The sequence below is a fragment of the Brachyhypopomus gauderio genome, chromosome 3 (genome assembly GCF_052324685.1).
Source record: "Brachyhypopomus gauderio isolate BG-103 chromosome 3, BGAUD_0.2, whole genome shotgun sequence".
Taxonomy (NCBI): Eukaryota; Metazoa; Chordata; class Actinopteri; order Gymnotiformes; family Hypopomidae; genus Brachyhypopomus; species Brachyhypopomus gauderio.
The window spans coordinates 17,041,559-17,059,392 of NC_135213.1; the positions used below are offsets into that span (position 1 = coordinate 17,041,559).

General features: G+C 39.2%; 1 protein-coding gene across 1 annotated transcript in view; it reads left to right on the top strand.

Moving 5' to 3' along the window:
- The window catches only part of LOC143509624 (calcium-activated potassium channel subunit alpha-1-like), a 58,527-nt gene that overhangs the window by 24,362 nt on the left and 16,331 nt on the right, over window positions 1-17,834 (top strand). The window contains exons 18-20 of the mRNA XM_076998476.1: window positions 5,713-5,796; window positions 15,410-15,540; window positions 15,701-15,895. Of these exons, the coding sequence (XP_076854591.1) occupies window positions 5,713-5,796; window positions 15,410-15,540; window positions 15,701-15,895 (410 nt within the window). The remainder of the gene's footprint in view (window positions 1-5,712; window positions 5,797-15,409; window positions 15,541-15,700; window positions 15,896-17,834) is intronic.

Consider the following 17,834-nt stretch of genomic DNA (forward strand, 5'->3'; position numbering starts at 1 on the left):
AAGACTGTAGACCAGAGGCTGGTCAGGAGCAGGGCAACAACAGTTAATGCTGTAATGTATGATATTGTAACTTGTGAAATGGCACATAAGTTCACTGAATTCGTACATCTCATAGTGATGATTTACCATAACTTTTATGTAATGGCTTAAATTTTTATTGGTTCGTATATCACCACATCTACCACAACTCATATTTTAAGCTTTCAAGTTTTTCCTTCAGTTTTAAATAAATAATAATGTGGTCTTGTAGACAACATGGTTTCTGCTGAATAGTTTGTGACATATATTTGTTGTGTTTTAGCCACAAACTGGGACAGGACTCTCTCTGATAAGTACAAGCAGAGTGAAGTTGGTGACTTAACCCCCCCAGTCTGCTGAGCCACCAGTCACCAATCAGCGCTCATCCTACAGGATCTGATGGTAAGAGGCTATTTTGGAAAGTAATAACTACTTGTGTGTGTATTGTGACACTAGGCTTATGTTAAATAATTTGTCATTTGCTGCTTTCAGACATCTTCCAGTGTGGTGCACAGAATCCTGTGCAGACGTCAAATGATTGTTCTGCTCCAGTACAACCTGATGGTATACTTTTCATTCTGTAAATGGTCTTTAAATTTCTGTGAATGATGCACTCATTCACTTACTGTTGCTGAATGCCATGAAAGTTAAAAGTTGAGGCATATTAACAATTGACTGTGTGTGATTGTGTGCAAGGATGTTGGACAAATACTTGGCCCCTCTATGAATATTGTGGCCCCTTGATGGCCCCTTACTCAGAAAAATCCTAGATCCGCCACTGAATATAAGAAACATTCAGATGGAAGTACAAACAAAAAGTGTTATTTGCACTTTATACAGGAAGGAGTTTGCGTAACACAGGAGCACTTCCACCCTTCGTTACCACCTCAACGCAAAACATGTTGGGGCTAACGCGCAGGTCATAATGATAACTTAGCTGCTAAATGTATTCCTAGTATGAGCAAACAGTGTCGCCAGTAAACACTCGACCACATGTCGGGGTTCAAATTAAAGGTCTACTGACACACCCCTGCGTCAAAGATGGCCGCCGTGCGAGTATATACATTAATGTTATTAATATCTCAGCGATACAACATCGCAGACACACGGTTCATACGTTTTTGAAAACTGGAAACTGTCCCTTTAAATGTTAATTCATGCTTGAGCAGACTGGCCACAAGATGGCAATACATGACCGAGTTGAAGCACGCCCGTATATGGCTAATCCTTTTATGGCTTGCACGGAGGGGGGTTGATTTCTCCCCCGGTGTGACTGCCTGTGACTGCTGTGACTGGCGGATTCAAGTGTCAGTCATTACATGACTGCTGACATCACTCACATCGCCCTTTACGGATGTAGGAGGGTTTTAGGACGGCATTAGATCCGTTTCACCTCGGACAAACACGGAAATACAGACTTTGACGAGCTAGCGAGCTAGCGTCTACTTATCTACATGGCGATGATGAAGGTATGTTGATGATTTATGACTAAATGAATGTTATTTTGCAATATTGATCACTATAATAGCGGGCGATCACAGATAGGGTCGCGAATTTCGCGATGGTCCCGTGTAGTTAGTTCGCTAGCTAGCAGCTAGCTAGCATCTGGCTAGCTAGCGTCTACTGATGAACCTGTGTTGATTTCCTGAGGGGTTTTATGAAAAGTATAACAGATCGAAGGCTAAATGAATGTTATTTTGCAATATTGCTCACTATAATAGCAGACGATCGCAGATCGGCTCGCGATGTGTTACTAGCTGTCTAGCTAGCCTCCTGGCTAGCTGGCTAGCTAGCTGGCTGGCTAGCTAGAAACTGCTTCTGTGCAGAATTCGTAATTTATTCTTCATAAAATTATTTTTACTTATTTTTTTATTATTTCGTATTTGTCTTTTGCCTATATGTTTGCTTTGTGAAAGTATAGTATATAATAATCTAGATGAGTGAATATGGTTTTGGCTAAGCTGACTAGCCTGTAGTTTGAGATTTCTGTAGTTGAGGGTGTACAAATTTCTGTACACTATTTTATACTTGTATACTACTATATATATTACATGTTTCACTATTTTTGTGACCCTTGAACAACCCTTGAACAAACATATTTCAAGCAACAATAATATTGATCTCTTTCAGTAAATGTGTAATTTCATATAAAATGTGAAAGAATTTTTGAAAATTTGCCTCATATTTCCAGGTTTAGGACCATATTATTTATTTATGCAATACTCTAAGTCAATGTAACCTCATTAGGAAGAGAGCTGAGATTGTTCTGAACATTTTGATATGAGACATGTGGGTAAAATGCTATAATTAAGTATGTTTAGAGACACATTTATGTAACCATGCTTAAACAGCAAAAATGCCCCTAGACTTGCTAGGGTTAAGAAACAATATGTCAAAGTCCACGTCAGACAAATTGACCAGTTCACTGGCGAGATGGATTGCTGTGGACTGTAGACCGCTCTCTGTGGTCGAAGATAAAGGCTTACAAGAAGCGCTGCAAATTGCTTCAGCTGATGCAAGTTACAAACTGCCATCCAGAAAGACAATGTTGAAGAAAATTCAGCAGCTGTATGATGAGGAAAGGGAAGTAAAACAGGTTATTGTGAAGAGCGCCACAAATGTGGCTCTGACTGGGGATCACTGGACCTCTGTTAGCAACAAGAATTATCTTGGTGTGACAGCTCAGATTATAGATGATGAATGGAAGATCCAGTCATTTGCTTTGAGCATGCAGAAGACCACTTCTAGGCACTATGGAGATGCCTGTGCAGAGGACTTTATGGCTGTGGCAGAGGCCTGGGAAATTAAAGAAAAAGTTCACCATCTAAAATGGTATTAAAAACATCTTCTGATTTAATTCAGTTCTTCTTATTCTTCCAATGTCCTGAGCAAAACTCCCAAAATTAAACAACATTTTTGGTCAGAATTTTCAGTGTTCTGAAAACTGTTTGCTGTGTTTTCTGCACTCATCTATTGGTCTGTGTAGACTGGTGGAAAAATAAACAAGATGTTGAAGTTTATGCTTATGTTCATTTATTCATTCATCATTCAAATTTAAATTAATATTTCTCATGTTAAATATTTAAATGCAATTAAAAATGCGATTAATTTCAATTAATTAATTACAAAGCTTCTAATTAATTCGATAATTTTTTTTAATCGAGTCCCACCACTAATATTTATACATATTTATACGATTCGAAATAATTCGCTTTTTCATCACATTATTTTATGGTTGTTTATTTTCAAAATGCCCAATCTTAACGTCTTCACGTTCTTTCATGTTTTGTCCTGGAATTTGTTAATGTTATACAAAAGAACTGTTCAGTCAGACAGCTATTTGTTGTGAAACGAAGTAGTTACAATTTCAAGCATTTTCAAGTACTTTAGCCTAAATTCCAGTACTTTTAAAACTCGGAACACAATGCAACATTAAAATTCATCAGGTAAATTTTCCTTCCCCTGTTTTTGAGGGGTGTTTTTTATACTACCACACATATCGTTTCGGAGACCACTGCAAAGAATGTGACGCGCCAAGTATAAAAGTCTCTGCCATTCGCGCAGGTTCGCGCGAGGTGTTCGGAGTTGCGCGCTACGGTCACTCGCGAAAGTAATGTCGCATTTTACAACCAAAGTGTTGCCCACTATGTATGAAGACACTAAAGAAATTTGTTTTTTAAGAAATTTTGTAGGATAGAGTTTAGTTTGTTCAGGCTCTATTTGTTCTATTATTTTGTACATGACTGTTCCTGTATTTATTATTTATTTTATGTTGCACATTGCTGTTTTAATAGTGCACATTGCTGCTACCACAAAAAGCCACTAGATAGCAGGTACACTCTGTGACCTCTCATTTTTGTTATTATTATTTGTTTGTTTTTGTTGTTTTCCACTGAGAACAAGATTGTTACATTTATCTTAATTAAATTATTTAAATTTGACCATTAGTGCCTAATGTAGTGTATTACAGATCACTTTGCATCACTTATATCAAACCCACCTTTTGAAATAAGATATTGTAAATTTGATTATTCAAACCAATGACTCACCAGCAGAGATGCTCACAAGTCTTTTTTCTCAAGTCCAAGTCAAGTCTCTAGTCTTTGATCTCAAGTCAAGTCCCAAATATTTGAGTAACTGCAGTCACAAATCACTTTATAGTTGTAATGGTCTGTTATGACACTTCTGATGTATAATAGCTTAAACTGGTAAATGAAAAATGTGCACACACAAATGTTTTCCAGATAAATTTTGTATCTGTATTTTTCCCCAAAAAGTATTTTTCTTACAAAACTGACATTTTTCTGGTTACAATATTCTCTTCTTTCAGTAGAACATCTGCTACATTTTGTTCTAAAAGATAAAGGAGGGTTGTGAAATAAAAAAAATCAACATCTTTATAACAATCACATTTTTAACTATATAGCCTATGAAAGGTCTGCATATAAAGAAAATAGCAACCAAATTAGTGATTATATAAAAACTAAAAACACTAATAATTAAAACTAATAATTATTCTGACATAAAAAGCCCTGCAGCAACAACTTTTTGTCTCCTAATGAACTGGATCAAACACAATCTATTTTAACTTCAAGGTGTCTTTCAGTGTCCAACACAAGGAAAATGTTTATGCAACTAACGCATTACATTTTAAAAAGATCAAGATTGACAGGGTACTTGCACTTAGCCTGGCTCGGTGCGGGCGCATTGAGGCCTCCATGACTGAACACCCTCTCTACTGGTGCACTGGTGGCAAGTCAATACCAAGCTAACTGGGTAAACATTAGGTTGTTATAAGTAACACACTAACTGTGACGCTAGGCTTGTTTGTAGCAGATGCTACTAAACTTTCAGGTAGTGACTAAGCTTTCCGGGTGGGTTTTCAGGTGGCAAATAAAATTAGATGTGGTGGAACCAGCGTCCTGTATTTTAATGCCACACGCTGCAGTTTGCTGCTCTTCTATTTGCTACTTGTGCGAAGTTTTTGTACCCAAAACTTATTATGAATGGTGGAACAGAAGCGAGCATCCTCACCGGCGCCACCAGGATTGCGATGATTTGCGGCACGCGCATTTGTGTCACGTAAAGCTAGGTTTATACTTGACGCGTTGCGACCAGCGCAAGGGTCCGCACACCGAAAACGTTACGTCAGCGGGAAGTAAAAACCATAAAGATTGTTCACGAGTCTCAAATCAAGTCCAAGTCGAGTTGCAAGTCTTTTGAATGCAAGCCTAAGTTGAGTCTGAAGTCACTGTATATGCGACTTAAGTGCGACTCGAGTACGAGTCCCAAACTCGAGTCCCCATCTCTGCTGACCATAGACTAATTTAAAACTGACATAGGCCTCTCTGCTGTAAATCGAGAATCGAATCGAATCATGACCCTAAAATTGGAAATACAATCGAATCGAGGATTTAGAGAATCATGACACCCCTAAAATATACGCACAAAATTTCCCACTTGGCATCTTCCAGGCAATCTTTTTTCCTTCACACTTGGGTCCTCTGTCAGAGGCTTGGGAGCGTGATGGTCCTGCACAGTATCTTAGCTATTACATGGAATCCATGGACCATCATAACCAAGTGGCCAGAACAATATACAGAAACATCTGTGCCAAGTACGGGCTGGAAGTCCTGAGGTCCAATATGACTATATATATATGTGTGTATGTGTGTGTGTGTGTTTTGACACTAGCCAAGGCAGACAGATTGCTGAACTCAATGTCTATGATGCAGGATAGAACCCTTGGAACCAAAATCCCTATGATCACCGAGCTCGGTAAGACGGACCTGTTTGTGTTTGGGTGATTGGTAGATTTTGTATATATAATGTTGTGTTGTATAAGTGTTTGTATCATGTAAATTAATGTGTGTGTGTGTGTGTACATGCACATGTGCATATATGTGTGTGTGATTAATTTTGTTTGTGTCTAAGTACAACAGTGTGTGCACTTTTCTCCCTTATTCTGTTGTGGTGCCATATTCACTGCCAATGTATCATTGGCAGATTACACTGATATTCTACAGTGTACAATGATATTCCAGATTTTCCAGCATCAGTATAAATCTCATAAAGAACTGATAATGTTAGAGGTGTACTCAACTAAGGATTTTCATAGTCGAATCTGATTTGTCAGATTTTCCCTTTAGTCGACTAATAGTCTAATCGTGTTTTTTATTTTATCTAGAGCACCTTAAAGGGTATCCCGTTCTCATTCAGGACTTTTTTCCACTTCAAAGTAAAAACCTAAAACTGTCAGGGCTGACTCGGTCACTCCCTCTACCACTAGGAGGGGCATCCGAGTCAGTCCTAGACTTTCTGCACGTAATCAGCAATGATCCGTTTCAGCTGTTTGTAGGCTTCTTAAAGAAGCTTTGGGAAACGGATCATTGCTGATTCGTTGTGGTTTCCCTATGCGCTTTCAGCCGGTATCCTCATTCCCTGTGGTTACGTCTCTTTGTTACTAGGTGTCTGGTCACCGCTCTCTCTCTCTCTGTTTGTCTCCTGCTCTCCTTCGAGATTTCTCTCCTGCGTCGCTCCCTGACCATTCTCAAGTTTTCACAAGCCTATTTCTCTTCCTGTCATTTTGTCTTCATTTTTGCGAAGGGTTTTGTTTATTTGCGGCGTTTTCTGCCTGTTGGCCAGCTTCCTTCCCTGGCATTTTCAATTTCGTTTTCGCGTCGCTTTTATCCGCGCTACTTTGGTTACGTTTGTTTTGTTTTCTTTCTCCCGTCTCTAGTGATGGGCGAATGAAGCTTTTTTTAAGCTTTAGGGCTTTCCATAGAATTGGGCCGAAAATGATTCGGAGCTTCGGAGCTTTAGTCAAAGTAATACATCTAGTGGTGATGTGGTGCTACTGCAGGCGCTTAAGCATATAACAGTGAATTGTAGCAGCGGTATTTCCTATGTAATGTCAGTGGCGCAACTGGTTAAGCACGTCTTGTAATGTGTGAAGTTCCGGTTCGAAACCTGCTTTAATTATTAAATAATGTAATTATTATTATTTATTTTTTTATTAATAATAATAATTATAAACTCTACTTCAGAAATATAAAAATGCTGTTTCTATGAGTAACACAAACAAAAGATTTAGGAAAGATTTTTATTAAGAAATAAAACTTTTTCAACAATTGTTGGTTTTAGTCTGCTCCTTTTTTGGCTAACTAGTTCTCCAGCTTTAGAAAATATACGCTCACATGGTACAGATGATGCTGGTATGCACAAATATTTTACAGAAAGTTGACACAAGTTTGGATAAATTGCCTTTCGTGCAGCCCAGTATTTTAGCGGGTCCTCTTCTCGAGCCAGATATGGCTCTTTCAAATATCTACAAAACAGAAAAAAGCTGATGAATGACAAAAAAAGCATTATTCTGAAGCAGATTCAACAATAATTTTAACATGTAATACCTGTGGATCTCAACTGTGGCACTGGCAGATGCACTAGTAGTATGTTGATGGGACTGAACATGATTGTCCAACAAAGCCCACAAACTCATTGATGGTCCTGGTTCAGGTGCACTTGCCGCGGATGTTTCCTGGCCTTTTTGGTCAATGAGTCCAGCACACTCCCGTGTTAGCCTGTCAACGGCGATGTGTGCATTTGTAGAATTAGTGAATGCTATCTCTTTGTATCTGGGATCCAGTAGTGTTGCCAAAGAAAGGGAGGTGAGTTTTTCCAATCCATTAAATTTATCATTTAAATTTATGCGCAAGTTGTTGGCCAGAGTGCCAGCAATGCCTGAACCCATTCTCGCACATTGCGCTGCAACCAAGTGCTTCAACATTTTACTTATAGGAATTGCTTTAGAGCCGGACACTCTTCTCTCCCCTGACAGTTCAACAGTTGCCTGATTAAAAGGTTGCAGTAGAACCAGGCACTGATTGATACTGACATAATCATCTGCAGTGAAAGGTGTAATGTCTGTGACAAGTGATGCTAGGGCAGCCCACAGTGGTTCTCTTTGCTCATATAGCCGTTGAAGCATTGAATATGTGCTGTTCCACCGTGTGTCCACTTCTTGGATCAACTTCATTTGTGGCAATCCCATGTTCATTTGAACAGCACTCAACTTCTCCTTTGCAGTAGTGCTGGATTTAAAGTGTCCCACTATTTTGCGGGCCCTACTCCGAATGGATTCCAGTTCAGCAGTTTGACCAAGGGACTTTTTCACGATCAGATTCAGCATGTGAGCAAAACAATGAATATGTCGCAGGTTTAGTTGGTTGACACTTGCAACAATGTTGTGGGCACCATCCGTAACCATGCCACAGACCTTTTCCCTGATTCCCCACTCAGCCATCACATTTGCAGTAACCTCAGCGATATGAACTGCAGAATGGCTCATTGGGAAATACTGTACCCCTAAGAGTACAGTTGCCAGATCCATGTTCTCTGTGACAAAATGGCATGTTATTCCAAGATAAGCATCCATATTAATGGAGGTCCACATATAAGCTGTCAAGCTGACAGCTAAAGCATTTTCTTTGGCTGTGGTGTATCTGGCATCCACCATTGCCGTAACAGCTTTGCGGCTTGGAATGGTGTAGGAAGGGTCAAGCAACAAACCCAAGCTCCCGAAAACGATGAGGCTAATGCTAGTATACGCAACTCTGAGACGAGAATACTGGCTGAATTGAGTAAATTAAGAGCGGAAAATCGAGAAGGTCACGAACAAACTAGACTCTCGCTGACAAAATTGGAAACATCGGTGAAGGAACTGAAAACCGAAATGACAAAATTAGAGAAAGGAACCACGGAGATTGAGGGCCGTGTCAGTACTATGGAGGACAACGGAAGGAGATATGAGAACGCATTCCGTTACCTGCTACACCGAGAGACTGACCTGACTGCTAGATGTGAAGACCTGCAAAACAAGTCAAGACGCAACAACCTGAGAATCTACCGAGTACCCGAAGAGAGTGAAGGAAAAGATGTGAAGGCGTTTGTGAAAGAGCTTATTTGGCTAGTCCTCCAGCCAATGCCTGAAGTGAATCTACAAATAGAGAGAGCTCACCGGTCTCTAATAGCCAAACCAAAAGAGACCACCACCGCTCCGAGGTCTCTGATAGTCAAGTTTGTGGACTATTCAGTAAAAGATGCGATTCTGAGACAAACATGGAGCCAAAAACAGGTCATCTACAAAACAGAGCCGATTTATTTTGACCACGACTACTCACCGGAGTTACAGAAGAAGAGAACACAGGTACGGTCTGTAATTAAACAGCTGAAGCAGAAAAACATCAAGGCTAAGTGCATCCACCCGGCGCAGTTAAAAGTATTCACGATGTCTGGTGAGAAGACGTACTCGACCCTCACGGACGCCCTTCAGGAGCTCCATGAGCTCGGCATACAGGTCCGTGTGGACGAGCGGGAGCAGATGGAGAAGGAGTTATCCCAGCAGAGGTGGAGCAACGCGCGAGGGACAGATCCAGCGGTGCTTACAGATAACAGGGCCTTCTTCAAGGGAGCCGAGTAACTTTAGTGTACACCCCAGCTACACTCTACATGGAATTACTAAGGTTAGGATGATGACTCTACGTTCTTTTATGATGGACGGAACTTTGTACCGCGAGTAATTTACCCGCACAATGAGCCGCGACCATTCCGTGAGTTGGAGGACAGCGACGCAAACACTGTGTGTGATCACCTCAGAGGACCTGTCACCCCCCTCTGCCCAGATTACAACGGGAACTGGTTTGTGTTTAGGTTCGGAAAACCAGTTAGCTCCAAGCAGTGGTGGCCTGGGTGACCGTGGACTTAGAGAACAGATGGGTCTCTATTGAACAGAACTCTATACTGGATATACCATTATCCACCCTTGCATTCCTTAATCAGCAGTCCTGGAAAAATAAATAAATAAAAAATATATGGATTAAGCACACACTGAAAGTGTGGACCTCAGTCCAAAAGCAGTTAAAGGGCGATGTAGTTTTGTCACGGGATATGCCCATTGTAGGAAATATAGAGTTTCTTCCTTCTGTGTGGGATGGTGCATACAAAAGATGGGCTCAGAAAGGTTTGAAAACAATCATGGAAATATACTGAAATGTTTTTCACAACTCCAGGACAAATATGCCATACCCCCAAGTGACCTATTTAGATAGCTACAAATTAGACACTATCTCACAAAAAGCAAGGGTTGGAATATCACTAAAAAATAACCATCTAATATAGAAACCCATTTTATAAATTTATGGGAACACCCTGTACTAAAAAGACAAATATCTCAGATATATAAAAAATTATTAACTGATTTCCAAGACAACACTTTACATATTAAAGGACAATGGGAGTTGGAACTGAATACAGTGGTGGAGGATGAAGTCTGGGAAGAAATATGTATCGGATGTCACAAAGGGGTTGGGAGTCAGTTATAGAAAGAGTTTGATTGGAAGTTTAAAATGGGGTAATTCAGGACACCATTGGCAGTTTTTTTAAAAGCACTGCTGCCAATGAGTGCTGAAGAAATTGTGGTATGGTTGGTGACCACACCCATATATTTTGGGACTGTCCTACGTTTCAGACATTCTGGACAAATGTTAAAGTGGAACTAGAAAAATCCTGGATCTTCAAATTCCCCTGGACCCGTTACTGTTCCTACTAGAAGTGATGACTGACGGCATGTTTACCACTGCCCAGTGTTATTTACTGCATATTTTGTTGATGGTTGCAAGAAAAATTATTACTATTAATTGGATGAAGCCTCATCCCTCCCCCCCCCCCCCACCATTGATCAATGGCTACAGAAAGTTAAGCATGTTTACATGATGGAACATATGACTGCACATTTACAGCTAAAGCTACTAAACTTTACTAGAAGGTGGACACCTGTTACGGTGTATCTCAGCTCAGGTTAAACAAGAGAATGTATCTCTGCATATATGCATACATGTGTGTGTATATGTGTGCATATGGGTACAATAATGTATGTGTGAATGGATGGAAGAAATTCTCTCTTCCCACCCCCTTTTTTTTCCTCTTCCTCTTTCTCTCTGTATGTTAAATATTTTTTGTATTTTAAGTGAAACCCGATCTCAAGGTGTTCTGTTTTTTTATTTTTATTTCCTATTTGTTTATTTTATTTATTTTTTGTTACATAATGTTAAGTGCCTATCAATGTGTGTTAATGGTAATAAAATTGAAAGTAGAAAGAAAGAAAAAAACAACCCAAAGCAAATTGAAACGGAGAAAAAAAAATTCAAAAAGGGATCAGACTTCTCTGTTAGGTTGAATCATGACAATGACATCTGTGAACTAGCACTTAATCTTGGAAAACACATAAACAGTGAAGAGGGATTCAGGAGGTGGCAGATCCCGAAGATCCAGTGTAGTACTGTGAGCTAGTGCTCCTGCTCTGTTCTGTGCCGCTCCTGCTCTGGGATGTGATGCTCCTGCTCTGGGCTGTGCCGCTCCTGCAAAGTAAACAAAATGTAGGCCAAACTTGGTGCATATTATTTTTTTGCTTTACATATTTTACATATTAGAAAGCATATTGATTCCCTAAGGGTTGAAATGCAATGGACAAAATCTTCACAATGATCAATAATAATGGTGTTTTTATTTTTTATACAAACCATACCTGGTCTCCTTCACCCTTTCTTTCTTCAGTGCAGATCTGCATTAGCTTAACTGAAAAGCGGTCCAGCTGCAACATGAATTTTAATTGCATAGGATTTTCTCCATTAATCTGGAAAGGTTTTGACAAAAAAATACTGCAGTTTTAAATCTATTCATATTCATTACATATTGTAACGGTGTCGAGTCAGAAGGACCACAATGAGCCATGACACCAATGTTGGCGAAATGTTATTTTATAAGCAACACACTAAGAGCATAAACAAGTGCCAAATACACTGATTCTAAGGGGAAAGGGGAGGGGGAACACTAACACGCATACAACACACATCCAGGGAACCAGGGGGAAATCACCGTGGGGCTTGCTGGGAGGCCTGTAGACTCCACCCCTCAACGCTGCCCATTGGCGGACGGTACAATATTCAGCCACCGCAGAACGTGATGGAGGCAGATTTTTTTAAAAACCCCATTAATGTCTGCCACCCAAAATCCAGATCCAGAGTGCTAAAAATTGTAGAAATTACGTCAACTATAAAATGCGACATCAGTGGCATATGGAGAAAGCTGAACTGTTAAGCATATTGATGTCAGGGCTGGACCCAGGACCGTTCCCCCTGTCGCCACTAGAGGGCGCGCTCTACCCACGTCTGTCAGGGCTGGGTCCAGAACCGTCCCTCCGGTCGCCACTAGAAGGAGTCCTAGACTGAATGCGCAAACGAGACGCAATCAGCGGTGAGGACCTGCAGCTGTGCCTTCCCCTATTTAACAGGCACAGTTGCAGTGCCTCACTGCTGAGTTGTTCGTTGCTACTCGCACGTGCTGCCAGCCGGTATACTACTCCTCTCTAGTGCGTTCTCTCTCTCTCTCGTTTGTTTTGTCTTTCCCTTGTTCCACTTCGAGTCTCTCTCCTGCGCCCTTCCTGGCCTACCTCAAGTTTTCCTTCACTGTTCCCTTCCTGTATCATTGCTTCATTATTTTGTTCGTTTGTGCTCCTGTTTTGTGCAGACACGTTGAGTTATTGCCTCCGTGTGTTTTTGGTTCTTTGGCTTCTTTATTTTGTTCGTTTGTGCTCCTGTTTTGTGCAGACACGTTGAGTTATTGCCTCCGTGTGTTTTTGGTTCTTAGGTTTCTTTTTTTTGTTCGTTTGTGCCCCCGTTTTGTGCAGACACGTTGAGTCGTTGCCTCCGTGTGTTTTCTGTTGGGATTTTCAGAGACGTATTCTCTGCTTTTATTTTCTGCGTTTCCCGCTCCTCGCGGAGGCCTCAGTTCACCGTTTGTGTTTGGAGTTTGCTCCTGAGCCCATCAAACAAAAAACCCAGTGGGTCCTCTGTAGTCAGTGGACCCACGTTACAATTGATTTGTACATCATTTATTGTGACTATTAATCATTAGCAATAGAATAGTTGGCGACGTTCCAAGCAAATTAGACTTAACGCTACCTCAGAAAAATGCTCAACTATTTCAAGGTTCAGCTCACATTAAAACCAATTCAAAATGAGACCGAGACCAAATTTGAGTAACTAGCTGTCGCTAGATTTAGTTGTTACCTAAATTTCAATGAACTTTATAACAAAGACTTGATTTGCCGCATAGAGCATTATTTAACCCATTATGTATTTAACAGTGACCGAATTAGACCGAGAAAGTATTTTAATGCATCGGAAAATATTAGATATTAATATTTTATTGTTTACATCTTTATCAAATGAAACATTCAAGTGAAATGTGCTTTTAGACTGGGCTAACTAGCTAGTTAACTAGCTAACGTTGGCTTACATAAATTAAGGACGTTTTCTTACCTGATGTCACGAATAATGCTTCAGAAAATTTTCTTCCTCTGTGCCCCGTTTCCATCTTATTTTGTGGAATCATCCAACGATAATCCACTCAAAATAATAATTTGGCAGGCAGATGTAAAATAATCCAGGTAGCTAGCTAGCCACCATAGCTTGTAGGCTGACCAACCGTAATGTCAGCACATCGTCAGCACACTCACTGAAATTTTCAAACATGACCTGAGAGGTGCGAACAGTTGTCATTGGCCAGTTTCCTGAATGACAGTCAGATTAACCAATTATGGTGAAAAGCAGCAGGTTGAGCTCAGATCACGTTTATGCCCCTAGCCTAGAGATAACATTTATATTTAATTGGTTGTTCCCCAGTATATCAGTTCATCTGTCTCTCAGTGTGTTACCGGTTATTTCCTTGGTTATGTTCAAGTATAGACCCAGTGTAAAAGTCCAGCACCCAAACAAACTGCCATTTTCTATTGCCATTGACTGCACAAGAACTAAAATGAGAACTGACATCAATAGAGATGGAACAATCAACAGAAATCTCCTACAGCCATTACTACAGTTATATACTTTAGATATACCAATGCAGATTGAAATTATTTTCTTTTTTATCAAATCAATTACCATCACGTTCTGTGGCAAATTAATACGTCCGGACCCTATACATTTTGTTCTGTGTACATTTTTCTCCTGAACATCAATGGATCCTCTGAATTATGAGGACGCCTAACAATCAAAATACGAGTATTGCTACATGTAAGCTAATACTATGAAAATCACATTCATTTCTGACATTGAAAATCATGTTTAAACCAGCAGTAGATTTTGAAAAAATCTAAGAAAAAGACATAAGATTTTGATTAAAATAACAGAGAAAAAAACGTTTTTGTTCTTACAGACATAAACCTTTATATAATCAACCGAATGTTTAATTGCAAGAATATTACTGTAATTGTACATAAATCTGTATATAATTTAAGAAAGCAGAACAATACCGTTTAAATAATACTGTATTTTTTCTGTAAAAAAAGAGAAAAGCATGTAACTTGCAATTATTGTCATAATACTTAAAATAAAAGACATTTAGTCAAATTACAAATAATGTGTAATTTTACAGTTTTGTATACAATTGGAATTTTTTTTTTAATACATTAAATATTTAGTTATTTTCCATAAAATTTGGATTTTTTTTTTTACAGTGTAGGCATTTCAGTGATAGTAAGTAGAGTTGAGGAGATAATCAACTTAGTAATAACAATAACCAGATTAATATACATTATACTAATAAGAATAAAAAAATATGTGATAATAGTCTCATAAGTGAATAGCATGGTAAAACAGGGGGAAAATGATCATATAATATAATATAATATAATGTTAATATGGAACACACAGTATTGAGACAGGATTTAATCTTCATGTTAAAACACTAGTCCTGATACACCATGCTATGATTGGCTGATTATGTTCCAGACACTGAATACTGCAGGCTACATGATCTGATGATCCAATTTCTTGATCTTTAAGCTATCCTTTCCTTTATTGTAATAATTCTAATAATTTGGTGTTTTTGGTCCTGAAGAGCTGCTTCCTCTAAGAGGGCTTAAAATATTGTACCTATCTAAGAAAATAGAGTTATAAGAATCATGGACAATTTTGGCATTCTTGGATATAGGTCTGTTCATGAATTCCATAGGTGATGCTTTAGTGTTAGGAATGCACCAAGCTAAGGTCAATGGCCATAAACAGGGGCCCTCTGTACTGGTGGAAGACATAATTCCTCATAGCAAGGCCCTGATGAGTCTGATAAGAAGGGTTTCCTCAGTCCTGTGGTTGTGAACTTTGGGTCCTCAGAGCAAGGGTGATGGATAACTTCTGCATTCTATTTTGAACCTCAAAATGTATATGTATGTATCTGTGTGTCTTATGTATGTTTGGGTGATCTTGGGTGAGTATATGTATGTTTTGTGTTTGTATTTTGTGTAAATGTGTGCGTGTGTGTGTGTGTGTGTTCATAGTGAATGACGGTAATGTGCAGTACCTGGAACAGGATGATGATGATGACCCAGACAGTGAACTGTACCTCACACAACCCTTTGCATGCGGGACAGCATTTGCTGTTAGTGTGCTTGACTCTTTAATGAGTGCTGTGAGTATTCGCACATACAAACACACACCTTACACACATATGTACAGACACACACACGCACACATCTATACACAAGCACCCACCCACATGGGTGATGGAATATCTTATTTTATCAGATGCTGTAAAAGCTCATGTGCTTTTCTCTCTATCTCTCTAACAGACTTACTTCAATAATAACATTCTGACATTGATCCGGACGCTGGTCACAGGTGGATCCACCCCGGAACTGGAGAGTTTATTGGCGGAAGAGAACACCCTGAGGGGGGGCTACAGCACCCATGAGACTCTAGAGAAGAGGGACCGGTGCCGTGTGACTCAGGTGTCCCTGTGTGAAGGGCCCTTTGCTGATCTTGGGGTGAGACTGAAAAGTAGAAATGAGAAATAGAGTCAGAAAGCGAGAGAGAGAGAGAGAGAAAGAGAGCTCCTTTGCATTACAAAACCCAAATAGTCTCAGAAGGACTACTTACTGTTAAATGTGTTCTCGTCAATGCTTGTCCTTTGATTTGATGTGTCTGACTGAAACTTGGCAACAACCTCATGACTGTCTTGTTCTTAATCACACTCCCCGTGTCCACCATCAATACGTGTATAAACCTTGCTCAACTGGGTGTGGTGGTGGTCTTGCTGCAGTCTCATTTTTAAGTTTTTAAAAGTCTGTTCCGCATGAGGCATTCAACAACCTATGCTTAAAAAACACTTGATAATTAGAATCAAGTCTCACCGAGTTTAGATAATAGTCACTTCATCAGTAATCAACAGAGTCTGTTCATTAACTCTAGGCGAGTGTCAATTGCAATTTACTCCTGAGAGAAAAAAATATTCCTCGTAGGTGAAGGATAGAGATACTCAAGGTTTTAGATTTGGGAACAATTCCGGGCTGTGGCTCACCATCGTGTCTCCTGCCTGACTGAAGTTTGTGTAATCAGCGGCAGGTCTCTATCTCCGTACAACCAATCTATATGAAAAAAAACTGGCCTGCACATGGGCTCATTGTTTTCTGTCTCTAAAGTTTGAATAACTCTAAATAAAGCTATAATTTACTTTGAAATATATTTTTCCTTTGGGCCACTATCTTGACATGCCTGATTTTATTACGTTCTGAGATAATATTGAGAGAAAAAGGGCAAAATTGTCTAAATAGTATAACCATAAAAATGCAGCACCAAGAATAAATTGTTGAGAAAATGTGTAATCACATTCTAAACAGCCTCTGAAATACACTGGCATAATCTTAAACAAGTATTTTTATATCAAATAATAACAGAGAAAAATGGCAGTTATGAATATTTCCATTAACATGGGGAATCATGTCTGCCAAGTCAAATGTCTGGTATGTCTACTGGTGAAACCACCATTTTTGGAGCCATTTTGAACATTTTGAGCCAGAAGATCATGTAACAGGATGTGATGTCAAACAGAAAGACCTCTGAAGACCCCAAATGTCACAAGTAAAGATTAGTAACTCTCTGTAAAATTGACAAAATAAAGCAGATTCAGGTCATGGTCAGGTATGATTAGAATACATGTCAAATGGTATGACCTCAATAAAATGTTAATAAATATAAATCAAGTTAATATGAAAAAGTCAACCACAATAATTTGGTTTCAATTTGAAATGTCCTGTGGAGTAACCGGGTTACACCATTGCACCATTTCCTTTATGAGACAAATTTGATCAATTTATGGATAGTATTTCTACTTTTGTAGGTTTTTTTTTGTATTATTTTTGTATTCTTATTAGGGATGTCCCAATCCAGCTTTTTGAACTTCCAATCCAATACCAATATTTATTTGCACTTCCAATCCGATACCGATATCGGCCGATACGGATACCGGCCTATCCGAGCATGTATTAAAGTTTAAAGTTATTTAGCCAACTTACTTTGTTGTCAAACTCGTGTTGAAAAGTGTTTTATTCTTGATAGCAAGTAGCCAGCTGAATTAGGTGTGTTTGAATAATACACAATGGTTGGTAAGGAGAAACTGACCTGTTTATTTAGCAATTAAATAGACAAAATAATAAATAACAAACAGAAACGGCATCAGTAAACCAAGGCTTAAAAAGCCATAAGTGCAAATATTGTAAATTGTATTTTTAAAAAGTGGCAGTTTTTCACGCTTCGCAAACATTTCTGCCAGTGTTAGTTGTGTAGGGCTTTTCTTTTTGTCTTCGGTTTTCTTTAGAAACTCTTCATGTTGTTTATGGTGGTATTTTGCTAAAAGCTTGATTAGATTGGTTGTATTAAAAGTTCTTACAGCTTTACTACAACACTTGATTTTACTGTGGCATATGT